The sequence below is a fragment of the Pituophis catenifer genome, unplaced genomic scaffold (assembly GCF_029215685.1).
Source record: "Pituophis catenifer annectens isolate HBS135680 unplaced genomic scaffold, rPitCat1.0.hap2 SCAF_3, whole genome shotgun sequence".
Taxonomy (NCBI): domain Eukaryota; kingdom Metazoa; phylum Chordata; class Lepidosauria; order Squamata; family Colubridae; genus Pituophis; species Pituophis catenifer.
In genome coordinates this window covers 106,688,137-106,711,384 of record NW_027256883.1, presented here as the reverse complement: position 1 = coordinate 106,711,384, position 23,248 = coordinate 106,688,137, and the positions used below count along the sequence as shown (strand labels likewise).

General features: G+C 39.4%; 1 protein-coding gene across 3 annotated transcripts in view; it reads right to left on the bottom strand.

Annotated features, from left to right (window-relative positions):
* Positions 1–14,237, bottom strand: part of PBX1 (PBX homeobox 1) — a 360,766-nt gene extending 346,529 nt beyond the window's left edge. For all 3 annotated transcript variants that reach the window (XM_070940889.1, XM_070940890.1, XM_070940891.1), the window contains exons 1-2: positions 13,369–14,237; positions 10,083–10,156 (exon numbers count right to left, since the gene is read on the bottom strand). In XM_070940889.1, the coding sequence (XP_070796990.1) occupies positions 10,083–10,156; positions 13,369–13,559 (265 nt within the window). In that variant the 5' untranslated portion in view covers positions 13,560–14,237. The remainder of the gene's footprint in view (positions 1–10,082; positions 10,157–13,368) is intronic.
* Between the last annotated feature and the right edge of the window lie 9,011 nt (positions 14,238–23,248).

The window sequence follows — 23,248 nt, the reverse complement described above, 5'->3', positions numbered from 1 at the left end:
GGAGCAAGCAAGAACCTTATTATCTCTGTATATATTTTTTGCTAAACCAAGAGAGTGATTCACAAACTGTCATGATACACAAACTGTCTTGATGTTTTTATGTGATTTCATATTAGTGTTACCACTAAATACCTGGTTCAAGATACACACACACACACAAAATAAAAAGTATATTGTACATTTAGAATAAGAAAAAAAATCCTTTAGCTATTAAATCTACTGAATACCCTGTTTGCAACTTGGTTCCAAGAGATAAACCCACAAAACAATAACAAGCATCTCTACTTGTGATGAGCACTACAAAAATCAAAAAGGAAAAGGGCAAGCAAGTAAATCTGTCCACGGGCTAAATATTCTTCCTGCGATTTTATCTCCTATGTTTGTTCAAAGCTTTCTCAAAAGCTTTAAAACAAAAAAGGAAAGCTTATAGTGTCCAATTGTCCATATCTCTAAAACTCTGTTCTTCCCATCCTGACCTCCAAACTAAGAAGAGGAAGAGATGGGGTGGGGGGACACTTCATTGCCTTGTGTGCAAAGATTAAGGTACTCCAGATGTGCAAATGTTAGAGAATGGACCAAATAGGCAGAAAGCAAATTTCAGCCACCTCGGGAAATATTGAGCAACATATAAATGCAGGCTCTGCAAATAGCATGAGATTGTGGGAAGGAGGTGGGAAAGCTTTGGCAGATATACTCACCCTTAATCCTCCCAGGATACCTCAAGACGAGGGATATTTGCTCAAGAATGCAAAGCACATATACACGCAAAAAGAATGGGCTGGAAATTAGTGGAGCCAAATATAAATTCACAGTCGTACAGAGCATCCCATCCAATAGAAAAAAGAGACCACAGTCATTTGCTAGCATATCATCCCTTCAGAATAACAGAATGGATTCCAGCATCTCTTTCTCCCTTGCTTTTAAATGCATTATTGAGATTCACTGAGTCCCAATAAAAGCTAAAGTAATTCCAATTAAATGCAGGCCAGAAGGAAATGGCTTCTCAAATATGCCCCAATCCTAAAATGGTCATCAGTAAGGTGATTCATTGTACCAATAATACACATTTTCCATCAGTCCTGTGGCTGCTAATTAGCAAAATGTCATGTTGCCATAGACTCACTGAAGTTCCATCATATTCTGCCCAAAACTGTTCTTCATTTCAATGGGGCTTGTCCAGGCTTCCCATTCTGCTGTTACTAATAATTTTGAAGCCTATACCACTTGAGATGGCCAAACCACCTTGTCTCGTGACATGGCTATCCTTCAATGCTTCTTCTATGCTTGGCTTGCAAATGGCAACCAAGTGGAAACTGCTGAGAACTCCATTATTCCCAGGCCAGCTGTTTCACTTAACTTCTTAATCTACATGAGCAGACAACTCAACATGACACACATTCAGACACATGTGCTCATAATTAAAAGGAGAAACAAACCCTTGAACTTGGTTTTTGTATGGTTTTCTACAACAAAGGGGGGGGGGCAGCAGCATTCTTAGAGACTGCCATAATCATGGTATTGACCTAGCTTTAATTGTGTTCAGCATGGTTCATTCTTCTGTTTGTCCATGTGGTTGCTCACGCATGGGACTAGGAACAGGATATTCACCCGGAGAGGCAAATAAGTGTGAGAACTGGGTATTGGTGTGTAATTCTTCTTGTCTTCTGTTCCTTTGGCAGTATCTGATTAGGGTCATATTTTAAAATCTGACTAATAATATAAAAGGCAGACCATCTAACCAAGCCTTATTCTTCACTGCGATTTTGTATCCAGTCTCAAACTGAATGCCTTACGGAGTTAAATAATTCGAGACAGCAGGCAGTATAAAGTATAAATTACAGAAAGCAATGGAGTAAAGAGATTGTATGCTGAATAAATTAAAGCTTTTAGTTGCGAGACCAGTAATGGGTGAGGAGGAATTAGGAGTCATGGAGGCAGTAGGACAATAGAGTCATTTTTAACTCTGGTGGGAACTGAGAGTACCTTCAGTGTTGAACTGAATTTATAGTCTCAAACCAATAAAATTTTGGTGTTTATTTTCTGAGTTATTAGTTATTAACATTTAAACAGTATTATTAAAATATATTTACATGCTTTTGCCCTGCCCCTGATTTTACATCTCAGTACCATCCTTTTAAGTCCCAAAAACTAAACAAAAAACCAATCAATGGATTTTTCATATAGAGAAATAAAAAATGACAGAAACCTAAGCAACAGGCTAAAGGACTTAAAAAGCTTTGGTGCCTCTGAGGGAGCCCTTAACATTTGCAGGAGGGATACTGATACAGTGACTGTGACAATCCTACCAAATTGATCATATCATAAATATGGACAGGATAGAGATTGTTTAACTTTTATTCATGGCTTGGAGGAGTTTTATTTTTTTTTAAAAAAACTGTCCAATCAATTTTGCGACCAATATGGGTGCTCTTTCTTTCCTCAAAATGGTGGGGATCAATGTCATTGCTTTTCAATAGTCATGGTTGGAGAAGACTCTTTGGCGTGCAAGCAAAAGGAAGGCTTGGGGCATTGGGGGAATCCAAGTTGTTCTCTATTGTTGGCATGCAAGGAGGCAAATGCTATGGCAATGCAGAGACAGAAGTTGTCAGGTTCCAACCAAGATATGGAATTCATGTCTTAACATGTACAGATTGGGCTTGGTCTTTAGTTGTCCCATGTTGATTTATTGAAAAGACATTTTGAAATAGTGGTGGGGGGGAGGGGAAGGATTGCTAACCTCTCTGAAGACAAGCTCAACATTCAAAAGAATCTTGATAGATTTGAACAGTGGGCTTTATTTATCAAAATGCAGTTCAGTAGTCGGAGTTTTGCACTTAGGAAAAATCAATGCACAACTACAAGTCTATAAGTAGTCTATTGCTAAGCAGTCCTGCTTATGAGAATGGACCACAGATTAAGCATAAGTCACTTGTGTGTTACAACTGCCAAAAGAACTAATGCAATCTAGCCAACACTAGACCCAACCTGGCCCCTAGCAAATGACAGCATATGAGTGAGTCAAGTCATTTCTGTCTTTCGGATGAAATTAAATAAAATCCATCTCTTCTACCAAATCCTATGTCACAGAGGGAACATTTGAAAGAGGAGAAATGAGCAGAAAGCATAAAGAATTACAGGTACCGGTAATTAGTAAACTGTTAGTGACCTTGGCTGATTCATAAAAGCTAAGCAAGGTGGGATTTTGTTTGTACTTAGATAGGAAGACACCAGGAAATCCCTAGGCTGTGGACTGGTCTAGGAAGTCACAAAGCATTCAGGAAAATGGAAAAATTGTGCCAATGAAATAATAGTCCAAGTAGTCAGCAGGAGTCAAACATGGTTCAAGTGAGACTTTATAATGACCTCTTTGACTCACAGAGGCCATGAATCATCATCACAGTATGTGTTTGTGTGTGTGATGGCAGTGCTATCTTAAAAACACCTTCCATTGATTGCAAATTCCCATTTCTGTCTACATAGCATCTATAAATTTAATAATCACTTAGCAGCTAGCATGAATTAAGGGAATGGCTCTACTACCACCAGTACCCATGCCCAGGCAGAAAGGATGCCAGTCTTGTCTAAGGTATTGGGCGGGGGGGGGGGGAGATAGCTATTGTTCAAATGGAGGATTCATCACATTGAAATAGTTACTATACAGGAAAAGAGTCAGTCTCACACATTTCTTTTAAGAAATCAAGGAATGGGAAACGACAAGGTTTAGCCAAGGTAAAGATTCTGTATCTCTTGCTGTTCATTTCAAGTTTGCTCAGCATCACTATCAGATACATGTCTGTAAAAATGAGGGTAATTCTCTTCCAAAGTCTTCTCTTTGGCATTTCAGAGTCAATGGCTAAAGCAGAATTGTTGAATGTTTCTGAACAAAAAACAAGCATATGAGGTGGCGCAGTGGTTAGAGTGCAGCACTGCAGGCTACTTCAACTGACTGCTAGCTGCAGTTCGGCACTTCAAAAAAGAGCCTTGGTAGTACAGTGGTTTAAAGCACCCTGTTATTAACACAGCTGCCTGCAATTACTGCAGGTTCGAATCTTACCAGGCTCAAGGTTGACTCAGCCTTCCATCCTTTCTAAGGTAGGTTAAATAAGGACGCAGTTTGTGGGGGCAATAAGCTGACTTTGTATAAAAATATACAAAAGTATGAAGACTATTGCTTAACGCATTGTAAGCCGCCCTGAGTCTCCGGAGAAGGGCGGCATATAAATCAAATTAAAAAAAAAAAAATCACCAGTTCAAGGTTCACTCAGCCTTCCATCCTTCCGAGGTTGGTAAAAGGGGGACCCAAATTGTTGTGGGCAATATGCTGACTCTGTAAACCGCTTAGAGAGGGCTGTAAAGCACTATGAAGTTGTACATAAGTTTAAGTGCTACTGCTATTGCTATATGATAGTTTCAATCACCTTGCCTGTGATTGCAGGCAAAGTGTTAGGCTTGCCTGCCTATTCTTTCTTCCATCTCAAGTTCAGCTCCAAATAAAGTAAGTAGATTTACTTCTTCCAAGGAGAAAAGGAGAAGGGATCCTGATCTGAGGAAATCATTGGTATGTTCTAATTTCCTCAGATCAGTGTTTCTCTGCCTTTTCTCCTTGGGAAAAGTAAATCTACTTACATTTTTTTGCCACCGATTCAAACAAAACAAAAAAGGAAGAAAGGTTGCAGTTTATGGTCAAGGCAGGCCCAAAACATTTTACTGCCCCAGTATCAATAACAGTTAAGCTATTTTATTAGCACCTCACTCTAAAGTAAACAAATGAATAAAAAAACAAAAAACAAATAATGTACTGCATGACACCAAATATCTGCCTGCTCTGAATATCGGTATCTATGCTAGAGATGTCTTTGTAACAGGAAGATGTAGGTAATGCTAAAGTTTTCTCTCAATGAATAATAAGTCAAGGAACACTTTCTCAACTAACTTAAGCTATTTCAAAGCTACATTTTCATAATACAAATTTAAATCTCAGTCATACTACCTGAGTGCATATGAATATTATTCTAGACTAGAGATTATTGTCAATTTGATCATTAGTGACTGCTGTTGTCATTCACTAACACAGATTAAAACTTTAGTTTACTGCTTTTCCCGTTTAAAAACACCCCCCACAAAAAAGCAGTTTCTAGTTCAGTCAATTTTCCAGTAACAACTCTTTTTACATCACCTTTCATCCATTCAGATTCCAACATAATGTAGAATATACATAATAAATTACTAAAAACTAACATAATTCAATAAAACACTTGGCAATCTAATAACATCTAGAAAGACAAGGGGATGAAATCAATTAAAATGTCTGTACAAATAGATACAATTTAAAATAGCATCTAAAATATTGCAATGTAGACAGGCTTTCTTCTTCTGAAACCATTGTTGAAAAAACCTACTTTTGAAGAATGCTGGAAAATCCAGTTGGAGCGAAACTGACTCTAAATTTAAATCCTGGGTATCAATTGATTATTTTTATTTTCCAACTTAAGATGTTGGTTTTAACCTTTAAAACTTAAATCCCAACTATCTATGGGACCACTTCACTCCTTATGAATCAATCGTTATTAGACTCTGTATGGCAAGCTACTGTTATTTCCAGCACTGGATAATGGCTTAATGTATATTTCACACTCTGTGAAATATTTGTTTCATATTTTTAAAAAATGTTTGTAATTCTTGCAGGATGATTTTTTTTAAAATGTACATTTAAGGCAACTTGAGGAACACACTCATGGGAACATTCGTACTTAATTGTTTTTGGAATACAAAATGAAATATTCAAAAACATTCACAGGAAAGAATGAAACATACCATGCAATAAATCTAACAATCCACCACCAGCCTATTTTCTCTCTATGGTAGTCCTCAATTTACGACCAATGAATCCAAAATTTCTGTTGCTAAACAAGACAATTGTGAGTAGTACCCCATTTTACGACCCTTTTTGCCACAGTTGTTAAATGAATCACTGTAGTTAAATGAATCATGCAGTTGTTAAGCGAATGTGGCTTCCCCCATTGTCGAAAGCCAGCTGGGAAGGTTACAAATGGTGATCACTTGACCCTGGGGCAGTGCAACCCTCATAAATACATGCCATTTGCCAAGTGTCTGAATTTTGATCATGTGACCATGGGGAGGCTGCAACAGTTGTAAGTGAAAACTGGTCAAAAGTCACTTTTTTCAATGCTGTTATAACTTCAAGCCAGTGGTGGAATTCAATTTTTTTTTACTACCGGTTCTGTGGGCATGGCTTGGTGGGTGTGGTGTGGCTTGGTGGGCATGGCAGGGGAAGGATAATGCAAAATCTCCATTCCCACCCCACTCCAGGGGAAGGATATTGCAAAATCTCCATTCCCACCCCACTTTGGGGCCAGCCAGAGGTGGTATTTGCCAGTTCTCCGAACTACTCAAAATTTCTGCTACCGGTTCTCCAGAACCTGCTGAATTTCACCCTATTCAAGCTGTCACTAAACAAATGGTTGTAAGTCAAGGACTACCTGCATTCCAAAGGAAAGGCCGTTGCTGAAAGAATGATGCCTTTTAATCCCCAATATTTCCCATTTGGGGGACATCAAACTCTCCTTTTCAGGCCTTCTGATCCTGCAAACAAGAACATCCGCAGCTTTCTTCTTCTTACATATCAGTGGTGGGTTGCCCTGGTTCACACCGGTTCTATAAAACCAGTAGTAAAACCGGCGGGAGGCTCCGCCCACCAACCTCTACATCATCAGAATTCTTCTGCGCATGCACAGAAGAGCAAGCGTGCAAGCGCGCAAAGCGAACACACACGAGCGGCCTTGTTGCGAACCAGTAGTAAAGATAAGTAGAACCCACCCGTTACATACTGTACAGTACAACTTACCATGCTTTCCATAACAACTGCTGTGTTAAAATTCAAGTAATTGTGAAATCTATTACATTTATCTCATTCAATAGTAAAATATGAACCAATCAATTAATCATAACTTTCTCTCTGCCCATGAAGTGCATCTGAATCTAGACAAATAATATAGAGATGCAATATAATTCCCTTCGTGATACATCAATATTAAATCTTGTCTTTTATCATTTTTGAAAAAAAACAAACATGTTAAGATTTCATACAACTCACGGCATTATACATCAATGATTCATGACAACCAAGCTTATATAAAAAGTATCCATAACTCCTTTAAAATAAATTGAAATGACAGCAGGTAAGGGAAAATTTTGGCCAGTAAAGACAATCTGCTCTCTAAAAACTTTATAGACACTTTGAGTTTATTCTAGCAATGTTAACACCATGAAATATTAGTTGCACTGTCACAAGGAATGGTGGTATAATTTTCGGCATACTCTAGAGTCGTCTAAAAATAGTAATAGAGTGAATACCAATTCAGTATATTGGAACGCCAGGACTGAAAAGAGATACAGAAAAAAATACTAGCTGAAAACCATATTAACAAAGTGATATTTTCATCTGTTGTGATGAAAATAATATTTTATGTGCTGGTTGCAGTATTCCCCAGTATTGGCCTGTGTATTTATTCTTATTCTATCTAAAAAAAAATCAAATCTATTTCTTACACTCCCTGGGCAATTTAAATTGAATATCATAAATCTTAGCCAGAAATATTCTAATAGCACAGATATATTACATGAAGGAAAATAAAATGGTGTGCTAAAAATAAATTTGCTAAAACTAAACAGGTTGGAAATGGCCAGGTGCTTATCACCTAATTTTTGCTCATAGTCAGAATCCTGAAAGAAGATATGTTTTCAATCTGTAAGCGGGTAGAAAGCATATGTAAATAAAGTATCTGCCTGAAATATTCCTGGGACCTGTACTGCACCCCACAATCCCAGTTCCCCAGACCAATCAAAGTGCTCAAAAATATAGTCAATCCTACCTTAGAGTTCGCCGTTTTGAAAATCACGATTATGTCTGCATGTTAGCATGCATATTGGTTGCAAAGGCAAGGGCAGAAGACAACAAAGTACACAAACAGGAGCAGTAAGATAAAAATATGCATATATAAATAGGAGTTTGCTTTTGTTATGTGCAGTCCCTCAGATTATCCCATGGCACACGGGTGGGCAATTCACAAACTTCCCATTAACATTTTTGTAGAGACAGGATTTTAATAATTGTTTATTACAATTCCCTCTCCCAAATTTCCTGTCTCCACATTTCAACAAGTAATACTTACTGAATGATAAAATAAGCAGAAAAGTGTCACAAACTAACTGATTTTTTTTAAAAAGCTACCAAACTCTATATTTGTTTGCAGAATCAAATGGTTCCACCTTTTGTCAGGTCATATAGAAGTTACAATATGCAGATAACATGCATAGCTAGTTACATTGCTCTTGGCAATAAGAGTTTCAGACTGATCCCTCAGTTCTCAATATTCTCTTAGTGGCTAATAATGCAATGGAATGAACCAGTCTTAGGATAATGCAAGTTTTCTCATCTCACCCCAACCATTAAGAGAAGAGGAAGAAATTTAAAGAAGTTACATTCTCACCAACCATCTGCTACAACTTTGAACCATGCCAATTTCCATTTAGGACACAAATCAATTAAAGACTGTGACAAAGAAGAGATAAAAAAAAAAAAAGAGTCCCGGAAAATGAATCATACTGCAGCTTAAAACCACAAACCCAGATTAGATTTGTTCAGAAAAGATAGGAAAGACTAATAGTAAAAGAAAATGTAACCTGGTAAGGGTCAGCTGTTGTTCTTCCTAGACTTACATATTTATTCAAGCTGCATTACATCCCATTAAGAGAGACTGTAGGGACCCCTTTACATTATATTATAGGAGACACATAATGAATGGCTCCTCAAGAAGGTCAGCCTTCAGCTCTGCAACCTTAAGGGCTTCAGAGGCTTGAATGCCAATGTTAGGTGCTTTGTCTAGGTTACTAGCTGCACAAATAAGATTTAACAAAGGATCTCCTTAGTCATCGTATACAGATTGCTGGAGTCAAATAATCCTATTTCATTCAGCTTTTCTCAGGATACAGAATACACACACAGAATTTCAGAGGCACAGGAATTCAGTTTTCTAAAATGCACTATTTTCTTTTATGCATCACTTTTCAATGTATATCAAGTGAGTTTACAATCATATTTGTTGTCACTTTCATTCATGTCAGACCTTTTCCTTATTTGATTGAGATCTGAGTTACTGACTGTTACATTCTCATTGAAAAATGAGAAGAAAAAGGGAAAGAACAGGAAACAACACTCCACAACTGAGCATCTGGCCCAAGAGCTGAAACTCAGCAACAGTTCACACTCTTGCTTTTTCCTCTGAGCTAAGGCAGAAGACAAATCTCTCTTTTCCATGAAGAAAAACATTTGGAAGTTGAAATAAATAAGTACCGGATGTCACTGAACATTGTTCACTGAGCATCTGCTGTTTAAGATCACCCTTGATTGATGACAGCTATTTTTAATTGTTGCTTTTAAAATTTAAATGCCCCCCTGAGACATGTTATAAGTGTATTAGCGCATGGCAGGAGGCCTGCGAGGTGGGAAACACAGAACGGGTATTTTCATGTCATTAACACTTGAATCCAAGAAATACAATGTAAAATAAAATAACCCTGAGAAACAATAGTCAAAAAGGCTAATCCCCAATAGATATTTGTATGTTTGCCTTGACAAAGGTTTTTTCTGGTCTTGGTATATGCCAAAATGAAACATTTGTAATTATTCATGCATTTTTCAATGACTTTATAAAGCATTATAAAAGAAGAAAAATATTTCTGTTTAAGTAGATTATAAATTACAATCATGTAGCCACTTCTGGACTCTTTTAAATTAATGTAAATTGTAGAAAAGGTGTTAAGATAAAAATGACATGAAAAATATTCCCTTCTTTGTTTTTCCTCGTATACATAGGTACAATATCACATAAATCACATTCTATTTGCACCATTTAAAATATGCTTACTTTAACAATTGCAATAGCAAAGGTGAAAATCTGTTCTTTTTCATCGAGATATATTTTTGGAATGAAATAGGTTTGCAGAGATATGCTTTAAAAGGAGGGTAAAAGATGCAAGAACATAATTAAATTTTTCCTTACCTGTTTTTTCTTTAATTTCACACAAGACATTAAAAAGTGCAGGTTTCATTCTGTGACAGTTTAGAGCATGTTTTCTGCAAGGAAATCAGAAGGGTTAGGTTTGAAGTGAGCCACAGAATTGTGAATATCTTTAAAAATAGATTACAGGGGATTCCTTATGCAAAAAAGTATTAAAGGTTATAGCTCAGTGGAAATTGTGCCCAAGTGAAAAAAGCCATTCAATTTTGTATTGAATAGGATATCAATTTGGGGATTGTAAATGCTACCAAATAGGGAACTATTTGACACCGCTATTCCAGCAGCATCCATAAACTATACTTGCTGGCCAGGCTATTAACTGATCAATGCCAGGAGCATGTAGAAGCCTTTCCAGTGTTTAATGATGATCTTATTCAGCCACGTAGGGAACTTTTGTATTTTCTTCTCCACCCCCCACCCCCCCCCATTCATCCATGTCTTACAATTCTTTGTGTTGAAGCAGCTCTACTGGAAAGGTTTAAAAGCCCTTTAAGGAAACCTGAAGTACAGAATAGCTATTTTTAAGTAAAATAGTCTCAGAATGCAGAGCTATACTGCCAGAGAGAGAGAGAAAAAATCTAATAAGGCCTCACCACTACCATTATGTTGCTATTCTAGTATGCAAAAAGAGAGAATTTATATGGGTCATTTCCTGCCCCACTTCCTTGTGCCAAAATTGGCCAGTTGTTTGTTTATTAGGTTGATTAGTTTCATGTCCCAGCAGATGCCCATCGAAAGAAAGAAACAATCTAACATTGCTGTAACAATTACTATTTCTTTGACAAGTAATCTCTTCTGAAGATATGCTGCTATAATATGCAAGAGGTCTAATCTCATTGGGCATCAAAGAATGGGTTTGAGAATCAAAATTACATGTCATCAGAACATGAACATTTTGGTGCCTCGGGCAGAAAAATTGAAGAACCTTCTCATTCCACTGATTAACATGGAATGCAATCCATTAGGCTGCACTCTTTTGCCAGCAGCCCATCATTTCTATGTGCAAGAGAATACCCCACTGGTATGTACACAATGTGTTGGAACTACTTTCTTTCCATTCCTAACAGTACCCAAAATCCATGGCTCTGTGGCTTGCAACTGGCACACTAGCACACAGTATATTTTGATTTCACAAATATCAGAACTATTAAAAAAAATAGTGCAAGTAAGTTTGCTAGCACATACTTTAAAAATATCTTTGATATTTCCAATCAGTGGGTTACACGAAGCAGAAAAATAATGAAATACACATTTCCTTTTAAAAACCTGGTCTGCTTTTTAAAAGTAAGCAGAGCTGCATACACAGGTATGTAAAGAGTAACAAGCGACAAAAAGCATTATTATGTTTGGTATTGATTTCCAATTAGATTAGCACATTTAATAGTATCTATACACACTAAGTATTTAAACCAAACATCAACTCTTGCAACTTTTAGAAACATCTTTCCTCTGCTTTGTCTTATAGCAATATTGGGAAGCATCATTCAGCAGAAGCTATTGTTCATCAAGTCCAAGGGTTCTAACAAAACAAGGTTATGAACCCTGCACTTCTTGGCCCGGTGATGCTTTAAAGCTATGCTATATGCCTTATAGTAACAAGTTCAGTAACAAGAGCTACTGAAATCTATGGAACTTACTTGTAATCGTTTAAAGAATTCCACCGTTAGCTGGTGCTATATATCAATTCCATCTCAGTGAATATTAGATGTAACAAACCATGTTAAGATATGCAATTTACCATTGACACATAAAGTCTAACAGTCTATCCCAAGTGATTGTGAAAAGGATTAGACAAGGAGTGCAAATAAAATGCTAACAGCTTTTCCTAGGGTAAAATTATTCTATTAACTATTGTCCTTTATTTTCCAATTTTATTCCTCTCTTATTTTCCAATTCTATGTTGTGGATATCGATTTTTTTTTCATTTTAATTTTAGATAAAGATTTGCAGAAATGTTCTAGGAGAGTGCATACATATAGTTATATATACTGATGTAAGTGTGTTTAAGAAGCTCTATTTTTAAAACACACAGAGGCACTAAAAGTGTAACACTATAGTACTGACATTGAACTTTTACAAAATAATTATAAGGGATTTTTTTTTTTTAAAAAAAGCATGCTTCTCTTCCCCAAAATTCAGTTTGAAGAGAAACAAACTAACATGGTGACTTGTGAAAACAATTGCAATGCTAAAGATAGAAGTATTGTACAAACTGGCAAATGCTTCAATGTGCACATACAGGCACATGCAACTTGCTTTAGATTATGACCTGCTGTTTTATATAAATTTGTGTGGTTTCATATGTGGAAGTACATCCCGGAATGGATATGTAGTTGGGAAAGTAGTGACATTTACAGGCTGCATTCTACTATCTTCTAGGCTTCTTAAGAGACTCATCTCCTTATGGTAGAAATATATATTTATCCTTTTGAATATCACACATAGAAAAAAACTGAGTTACCAATGCAACATCAATACTTGCTATCACAAGAGGAGAGGGAATTATTCTGTTTGTACAAAGGGGCCACCAAAGGGAACAAGCATTAAATGATATTAAGCTCACAGATTTTCAATGGGATTAAGTGTGATTTAAGTTTTTTTGGACTGTACCTAAAGAGCTATAGGGAAGAGCTTTCAACCATAGCCTTCAAAAGGTTTTGCTTTTTTGCTCTTTCAAAAACAGAAAACAAAACACCAGCCTTTTTTATAGCCAGTCTATTTGCATTTTTCCTTTAAACAGTAAAAATCACTCAAAATATTTTTGGAATAATGGCTGATACGATAATCTATTTGCCTCCTCTGTTAGATAGCAGATGCAGTCTGATATTTACACCCAAAGTTCAATCTCTCAAATATTACAGCTAAGAAAATGACATGATTTAACTTCTTTTTCGGATCAAATACAAATTAAATTGGCTATTTGAGACTTTCAGTTCATGAACTACTACAAACAAAAGCACATGGGAAGCTGCAGCTCCCAACTCAAACAAACCATCCAGTCAAGTTAGCTGTTTAGTCTTGTTTAACTTAACTAAAGTCAGTCACAAGAATAACATCCATTCCTTGGAACCTCTTTTTCTCTGAAGACCTAGTAAAAACGTAATTTTAGGCTATTTTCCAATGAAAATCTGATATTTCTTCGGGATTACTTTGTTTCCCGAAGGCTAAGGAGAGCACAGAAAGCCCAAGTATTTGTCTGGATCAGATCCTCGTGTTAAATACGTGTAAGTATCATCTTCGTCGTCGTCGTCATCACACAAGGACTCACCTGGCCTGCGCTTCATCCAAACTCTGGTCGGTGATGGTCATGATTTGCTGTAAAATGTCCCCAATGTCTTGTTTTCGTCCCCCCTCGGTTTCAGTGCCGGCAGCTCCGTCCGGCATATGTTGGGACAGGCCCGGATGGCCAGCCATCCCCACTCCGGCGTGGGAATGCATCAACCTGGGCTGATCATCCATCCCCAAGGCTAGGCGCGGACGGGGCCCCTTCTTTTCCCCCCTTCTCGAGCTTTTTCGGGAGCGCGCTTCTTGGAAGAGAGGAATCAACTGCTGGACTCGCCTTCCTTCCTTCCTTGCCTTTCTTCTTTGGGTTTTCAAAAAAGAATAATATTATCCCTTAACGAACCTCAAACCTCCCGAGAGAGAGGGAGGAAAGGAGGGTAGGAAGCAACACTCTCGGAATTCTTGTGAGGAGGCTGTCGGGTCCAGCAGGAAAGGAAGCGGCACGAGCAGGATCAAGATGAGAAGCCGGATCGGGCTCGCTTTTTGCTGTTCCTTTTTCTCCCCGTCCCAGCCAGGTTCTCGCTTTTCGCTATTGAGGTGGCCGACAGAGCAACGCTGGAGGCGGTCGGCGGTCGGCAAGCTACTGCTTAATCCTTCCTCTGGCAAAAACCCGCCTCGATCTGAAAGGCGAAGGAAAGAGCCGAGCAAACTTTCCCTGCCCGCCCGCCCCGCTCGGGAGCCAGATGCTCTCCCCGAAAGGAGCTTCGCGCTGCGCAGAGCTGACAGCGAAAGTCACAACCCGACGCCTCGGCCAAGGCAGGGAGCCTCCCCCTCAGTTCGGCGTCTCGGCGAACTCCGGAGAGCCCTTTTCCAGCCTCCTGCTTTGTTTCAGGCTCAAGCTCAGGACTCCTGAAACTGACACAGAAAAGGCACAGCCAGGAAGGAAGGAAGGAAGAAGGGAGGGAGGGAGGGAGGGAGAGGAGGAGAGCAGATGGGTGGTGCTGATGAGAGAGCCGAGAGGGCGCCTCGCCCTCCTGATTGGCCGCCGCTCGCCGCCGATAACTCCTCCCCGCTTTCGCCATCACCGATCCCCCTCCCCCCGCGGGCGGCTGCCTGTCAGTCACCGGGTTCAGAGGTGCGCGGTGCTGGAGGCTCCAGGCCTTAAAGAGGCAAGCTGGAGTTAGAAGGGAAAAGGAGCTCCTGCCTCCGTCTTAGTGGAGTAAGCAGCTGCCGGTTGGTGGTAGTGCGTACAGAAGAGGCCGTCTTCAGTCAAACGGTTGTTTTTCACTCGAACTCGGGAGTCTGATATAAAAGAAATGCAACTGACTCATATTGAGCCTGGTAGTTTCTGTTGTAAGTAGCAGACTTGAATACAGCCCGCAGATCCTGCGTACAATAATAAACTTCTAGTTAGTCATCACTATTATTTTGGCTGGGACAATCATTTGTTGTTTCTTTTTGTTAAAATAAAACGAAATTAAACTGGGAGTCACCCAGCCTTCCCGATCTGCTGCAGATCAGCCAGAGATCCAGGGTAGATCAGATTTAATTCCTGTCCATCCTTCCAATAATATAGGAAGCCCAACTAATTCAGGGGGGATTAAAACATCCTAGCCGGGCCACCCAATTCTGTCTGCACACATTTAATTATGAGAGGCATGATATTAATGAGAAATAATATAAAAGGCATTTGGAGATTAGAAGAGATGATAAAAGATAACCAGTCTGGGTAGTGTAGCACTTAAAGTGGCACTAGAGAATAGTGCTCAGCTAACTCGGTTACTCAATAACGTTTCTGTACACAGTCAACTTTCAGAGATTCTCAAGCTTTTTTTTTTTTTTTTGCTCATGGTTCCCTACTGAGCTTCTGTAGCTTTGGGACCCTGCCCCACCCCATCTGCCCACCCCAATAGTTGCTGTCAGCTGGGGAAAGGATACTTCCTGGGGTGCCCTTGACTTCTGTTGATTGCCTGAACCCCTGCAGTTCTCTTGGCAAGATTTCATATGTGGCTTGCCATTGCCTGCTTCCTAGGACTGAGTAAGAGTGTCTGGCCCTGGGTAACTCAGCTGGCTTCATGCCCAGGGCAGGAGTTCTTCTAGTTTATAGTCTAGTGGTTTAATCACTACACCAGACTTTTTTTAATGAATTAAATTTCCATTTATTATAGATTTCTTTAATTAAGATATTTATTTTAAATATATAATAAATAAATATATAGTACTTTTCACCATGTATGATGCTGAATTTAGTACGGATGAGATATGAGGTTTATGACAAATTGATCATTCAACTTTGCAGTTAAGTCAGTGGTTTGTGATGGAGAAAATGGGCGTTTATATGCTTTTTATATTTATTTATTTATTTATTTATTTATTTATTTATTTATTTATTTATTTATTTATTTATTCAATTTATATGCCTGCCCATCTCAATCAATGACTATGGGTGGCTTACAATTCAAAAAATACTATTCAAAAAATATTAGTTAAAATATTAAAAACATTTTAAAGCAATAAAACTAGGGGTGAAATCCAGCAGGTTCTAACAGATTCTGGAGAACCGGTAGCAGAAGTTTTGAGTAGTTCAGAGAACCGGCAAATACCACCTCTGGCTGGTCCCAGAGTGGGGTGAGAATGGAGATTTTGCAATATCCTTCCCCCAGAGTGGGGTGGGAATGGAGATTTTGCAATATCCTTCCCCCAGGAATAGGGAGAGAATGGGGATTTTGCAGTATACTTCCTCTGCCATGCCCACCAAGCCACACCACGCCCACCAAGCCATGCCCACAGAACCGGTAGTAAAAAAATTTGGATTTCACTACTGAATAAAACCATAAAATACACTAAAACATTCAATTAAATATTCAAATTAAATACACTGTTGTTTATTGATGGTTATTTTGTACTGCAATTTTGTGAGCTGTCAGCCACCCAGAGTTTTATTTGGTGAGATGAGTAGCCATATAAATTAAATAAATAAAATGAAGGTGGGAGTTCTAACTATTTCAGGCTCCTGGAGAAAAAGACAAATATTGAATTCATATCATTTTGCCCGTTCCATGGACTATTTCTAGATCCTGCCAGCCACAGTCACTCACTGCCAGCACTAGTCAAGGATAGCACTAGCTTATTATCAGTTGCTCTCTTGTGCTTCATCCTGTATCTCATCTCCATGCCAGGGACCCATCAACAAGACTATTCTTTTTAACATCGGTTTAGGGCTTCTTCAGAAGAGCACTAGATCTATATTCAAAAATAATGAATGAATTAAATATTATTATGTACAGTCACTCTGCACTTAGTTGAGAATAAGCCTAGTTGAATTTAGTGGATGTATAAACCTGCAGTGGACCCAAGAACATCTTGCTGGAATTAAAAAATGTGTATATAGATGATTATAGTTTTGATTCCAAAGTGATTATTAGGGATAAGAGAGAACTCTATTGAGATCGTGAAGAACTTTTTAGCCAAAAAGTCCTTTTAAAAGATTTGTACATTCTGGGAAAAACGTATTCCAAATCTAGTTCAAAACAATTTAGGTGGTTAGTATAATCACTACTGCCTAGATAAAAAAAATATGGGCATTAGTATATCAGCATTTCTTTTTTCCTTACTTTCCCCCTTCCCACCATATTGCTGATTAAACCTGCAAAATGGTGGAACATAATAATTCATTATTATAATTCAATTAAACAGTTGTTTTATTTACCTTTAAAAATGAGTCATAATAACTACAACATTTGATATTTCCTAAAGAAATATGTATTGTGGCAATCCAGTATTCATTTACTGAAAGCAATAAGCATGGCTGAGCACAGAATTTGTTTCAAGTAAAATCTGCACAGCAACAACTGTGTGCAACTGTTGTGCAATTTCCACTATAAGGTAGGCCATGTTTTATTGTGATGACAGGCAAAATACAATTGATAATAAATCGGATTGCCCAAATGCTATTACTATTCTCATACAACTACAAGCAATGTGAAGGTACAGGGATACAACACTTTCCTGTTTGCAACCTTTTTTGATAAACAACTAACCTGTCCTCTATCAAAGCTATATAGGCTGGTAGTCTGGCCTTCCTTCATCTGACTAATGTCCTTAGTTAATAATGTACCCCCTGCCCCCGCATGCAGTATTTTAGGTGGATTCATTCTCTCTGCTCCAGACCTTCCCATAGTGCCCTAATTTTTCCTCACCATTACATAAAACTTTCCATGCATTTTCATTTTCATTTTCATTTTATTAAATTTGTATACCGCCCTACTCCCGAAGGACTCAGGGTGGTGAACAGCCATAAAATAAAACATATAAATACAAAATTTAAAATAGAGATAAAACAAATTAAATAAATTTGGCTGAACCATTTTAAAACCCCAATAATTTAAAACTAAATTTAAAATTCCCATTTAAAAGAGGAAAAGTTTAGGTCAGGCCGGCTTGCTGGAATAGGAACGTCTTAAGCGTGCGACGGAAGGTACGCAGATCCGGAATCCTCCGTATCTCGGGGGGGAGCTCGTTCCAGATAGTAGGTGCCCCCACAGAGAAGGCTCTCCCCCTGGGGGCCGCCAGTCGACATTGTTTGGCAGAAGGAAGAGAGAGAACTAACAACTCTGTCTGCTGGGTTTGTAGGAGGTGGACAATAATAATTCTGCTTTATTTTCTCTTAAGTGTTTTCTTTGTTTTGAAGAAACAAAGAATAAGAAAAAGAGAATAACAGGGTTAGAAGGGCCTTTGGAAATCTTCTAGTCCAACAGTGCTATCATGTCACCCCTAGTCTTTCTTTTCACTAGACTAGACATACTCAATTCCTGCAACCATTCTTCATGTTTTTTATAAAGTTCCCTAATCACCTTTGTTGCTCTTTTCTGCACTTTTTCCAGAGTCTCTACATCTTTTTATAATATGGTGATCAAAACTGGATGCAGTATTCTAAGTGTGATCTTACAAAGGTTTTATAAAGCGGTTGCCAAGTCTGTCCCAACTTAGTTATTTAAGAAAGAAAGACCCTAAACTCCATTTCCTTGAAGTGAAAGGTTCTTTTATTAAAATCAGGTAACAGCAAAAGCAAAGCTGAATCTGAGTATTTCCCATGCAAAGGTTGCACTTGTCCCCCCTTTACCAGTCCAATACAGGGGTGAAATGCTCCCGGTTCGGACCGGATCGCCTGATCTGGTAGCGATGGCAGCGGGTGGTTCGGAGAATTGGTAGCAAAAATCCCTGCGCGCCCCCCCCCCCAATGCCCAGCTGATCCCCACGATCATCAGAGGCTTTTTTTTTTTACTTTTAAAAGCATTTTTTTCTACAACCTCTTCGGATGAAAAAATGCTTTTAAAAGTTAAAAAAAAAAAGCCTCTGATGATCACGCGGCTCAGCTGGGATCATCAGAGGCTTTTCAAAGCATTTTTTTCTGCAACCTCTTGGCCGAAGAGGTGGTAAAAAAAATGCTTTGAAAAGTCTCTGACGATCCCAGCTGAGTTGCCTGATCGGCAGAGAAGTATTTTTTAAAAAAATACCTCTCTGCCAATCAGGCAACTCAGCTGGGATCATTAGAGAGGTATTTTTTAAAAAAGCCTCTCTGACGATCCCAGCTGAGTTGCCTAATCGGCAGAGGCTTTTCAAAGCATTAGAAAAAATGCTTTGAAAAGTTTTTAAAAAAAAAGTTGGCCACACCCACCATGCCACATTACCACCACCCCCACCAAGCCATGCCCACAGAACCGGTAGTAACAAATTTTACATTTCACCCCTGGTCCAATAGTATAAATTTTTGATGTTTTGAGAACAACTTTGAGGTTTGGCGCCTCTTCATGTAGTTTTGCATTCTGTTCTCAGGCTGTATGTCTTTGGTGACCAGTTTATTCTGGTCTGACACCTCTGCTTCTTTTTTTTATTTTTTTTTTATTTTTTAAATAAAAAATATTTTTTATTAAACAGTTTTTAAAAAACAAACAAACATACCATCAGAAGACAAGGTGATTAGAAAAATTATGGAGTGTGCGGAAATGGATAAGCTCCCAAAGGAGATACAAGAAAAAGATGAAACAGAATACTACTTAGTCTGGGAGAAATGGTATAAATGGTGGGAGGAGAAAGGGGAAAAAAAGGGGGGGACAAAAGAAAACTAAACAATGGTTAAATTAGGCGGACGAATATGGAAACAAATGGGAAGATATAAATTGTGAAAAGGAAACTAGGTACCTGTTTATGTTAAATGTAAATAAAATATTTAGATTAAGAGAATATATTATAACGGTATATATATATGATATACTAGAAATATATGTATAAAAGATAGATTAAGATAAAGAGAAAATGTATAAATATGGATTACTGATGCGAAAATGTTGAAAAGAAGATGATGTAAATATCTGTTTTTGTTTGTTTTTGTTTGTTTTTTAAAAACTGTTTAATAAAAATTATTTTTTTTAAAAAAAAAGACACCTCTGGTTCTTGTCAGCTTGTCTCCCCTCCCCTTGTCTTCCCCATTCCCATGCCCAACCTTTACTTCCCCAATTTCCTCCCCATTCTCTTGCATTATGTCAGGATGCCAGCAAAGCAAAAAAGCTGAAGATGGCAGGCCTGACGGCAGTACTAATACTTTACATGATCTTGATTCTATTCCCTCTGTTAATGCAATCCTAGAAAGAAAAGGGCCTAGATTGGCTCTTTTGGCTGCTGCTGCATACTGCTGGCTCATATTTAAGTGATTGTCCACTAGGACTCCAAGATCCCTCTTGCAGTTACTGCTGTTAAACCACGTTTCACCTAATCTGTACCTGTACATTTGATTTTTCTTGCCTAAGTGTAGAACCTTACTTTCCACTCAATTGAATTTCATTTTGTTAGGTCAGGTCCAGTGTTCAAGTGGCACTTTTGACCATTTGCTGTAAAGGATCAATGCAACACACAGAGATTACAACATTGTTACCAATTGTAATTTTTAATGTAACAGAAAAGAATAATTATGTCTTATTCTCACCTGCTGTATTTTGGAGTCCAGCCCTGACACCTGTTAAAAAGCCAACTATGATTCTTAGCCTAGACAAAGTTACATACCTCTGTTTTAAAATATTGTTGAGTCAGTGGAAGGAAAAAAAGTACATGGTCAAGTGTTCAGTCTTCACGAGTCAATGTTGGAAAGAATAACTCTCCAAACCTGAACAGAACAGGACTGAATTTGGTGTGATAGGACAGGGGTATCAAACTCAGAGACTCTGAGTTTTATTGTGGCCTCTGGCATGGAATGGCCCCGCCTACTTGGGTTGCCCTGGCTCCGAAAATGGAACCCACGTATAAATTGGAAAACGGGTGTGTTGCGCATCCGCTCTAATCAACAAGGGAAGAGAGGAGAGGACCCCTATTGTGTGGTCAAAGTGGCGAGCAAGGGGGCGGCGACTGCAATGGACCACATTGTGGGGGAAGAAAAGATCCCAAAAGAGTACCGGGACCTCCGGGAGGTGTTTAGTGAAAAAGCGTTAGATGTGCTGCCCCCCCCCAGCCTACAGACTGTAGCATACAAATCCTTTCTGGGGTAAAACTCCCTTAACCAAAAATCTATCCCATGACCCCCCGAGAGTTGAGGGAACTACAAGACTTTATTGATAAAAACCTAAAACGTGGCTTCATCCAATCGGCTAGGCTGCGAGTAGCCGCCCCGGTACTATTCCGGGAGAAGAAGGATGGGTCTTATTGACTGGTAGTTGACTACTGGAACCTGAACGCAATCTGCGTAGAAAATGTCTATCCCCTGCCCCTCATGAAGGACATCCTAGCCCACCTGGGCAAAGGAATTTTTTTTACTAAATTGGACTTGCGGGAGGCGTATTATAGAGTCCGGATTAAGGAAGGCGATGAATGGAAAACTGCTTTCAACTGCCCGCTGGGATGTTTCCAGTTTCAGGTGCTCCCTTTCAGACTGCAAGGAGCCCCTGCCATGTTCATGCAACTGATCAATGAAGTGCTGCACAAACACCTTTACAAGGGGGTGCTGGTCTACCTTGATGACAATCTTATTTACACCAAGATCATGGGCGACCACGTAAAACTGATGAGGGCTGTCTTGAAAAAACTTAGAGCTGCTGAGCTGTATGCTAAGTTGTCAAAATGCGAATTCCACCAAACTAAAATTGACTACCTGGGGTACCGCATTTCGCATGAGGGGATAAAAATGGATCCAGAAAAGGTCCGGGCCGTGTTGGAATGGGCTCCCCCACGCACCCACAAACAACTACAAAGTTTCCTGCGTTTTGCTAATTTCTATTGACAGTTCATCCCCTCGTTTGCAAAAATTGCCTTACCAATTACTAACCTTCTGAAAACAAAAGGAGAGGAGAGGCCAAAACCCTCCCAGCCTCTCGAGTGGACTATGGACTGTCAGGTGGCTTTTGAGAAACTGAAACGACTGCTCGCCACTGAACCGGTCCTTAAACATTCTGACATGGAAGCCCCGTTTGTTGTTCAGGCCTATGCCAGAGATGTGGCCGTTGGGGCGGTGTTGCTCCAAACAAATGCCAAGGGGAAATTGCAACCCTGTGCCTATACCTCTCGGAAATTATCGGAGACCGAGAGGAGATGGGCCATGTGGGAGAAGGAGGCTTTTGCTGTTCGTTAGGCACTATTAACATGGAGACATTTCCTTGAAGGGGCAAAGCACCCTTTTAGAGTGTGGACTGATCACAAAAAGAGGCTTTAAAAACGCCACGAAAACTGTTGCCTAAGCAAGTCCGCTGGGCCCAACACTTTAAACGATTTAATTTCTCCCTGTGCTATCTTCCTGGAGGGAAGAACTTTATGGCAGATGCCCTCTCGAGACTGCCTCAATACAATAGCGTTCGAGACGAAGTAATTCGTCCGGTTATCCCCTCGAAACAGCTGGCAGCACCAGTGGTTACCAGAGCCCAGGCAAAAGTAGATCTAACCTTGTCTGGCAACTTGAGCAAGCAGTTGAAAGAACCACTAAAAACTGACTAGTGGTTTTTAGCCCACTCCAATGAGTGTACATTTTGAGAAGGTCTCGCTTGGGTGAGAGCTAAACTGTATGTCCCCGCCAGCCCGAGGGGGACAGTATTACAATATGCCCATGATGCTAAAATCGCTGGGCATTTTGGTTTCGTGAAGACATTACACTTAGTTAAACGACAATTCTGGTGGCCGGCGCTAAAGAAAGACTTAGAAGCATACGTGGCGAGCTGCCCCATATGTGCTTCAGCAAAGAGGCCTCCTGGGAAACCACCTGGGCTGCTTCAGAGTGTAGCCAGGTCAGGAGCTCCATGGAAGGAAATCTCCATGGATTTTATTGTTGAGTTGCTCGAAAGTGGAGGGAATACAGTCATTTGGGTGGTTACTGATTTGTTTTCTAAATAAGTGCATTTTATCCCATGTCCCAAGATCCCTTCGGCTAAAACTCTTGCAAAATTGTTTGTCCAACATGTGTACAGACTACACGGGGCTCCAGAGAGAATAATCTTGGACAGAGGGGTCCAGTTCACCTCCCACTTTTGGAAGGAGTTCCTGGGGTTGTTAGGCTCTGCCCAGGGGTTAAGCTCTGCCCACCACCCTCAGACCAATGGGGCTTATGAAAGAACTAACTCACTGTTGGAACAATACCTTAGATGTTACATAAATTATCAGCAAGATAACTGGGCAGACTTGTTGCCGTTTGCGGAGGTCGCCTATAATAACTCTATACACAGCAGTACTGTGTTTACCTCCTTTAAGGTAGCCTCTGGCCAAGAATTTGTCCCCATCCTGGAGTTACCTCAGGAAAACCCACAAATACCTTCTTTGGCTGACTGGATTGAACACCTACATGGTACCTGGTTCGTAACACGTAAGGCCCTGGACGAGGCTCACCGAGCTCATAAAGTCCAAGCTGATAAGAAAAGACTTCAGGGTACAGATTATAAGGTAGGAGATAGGGTTTT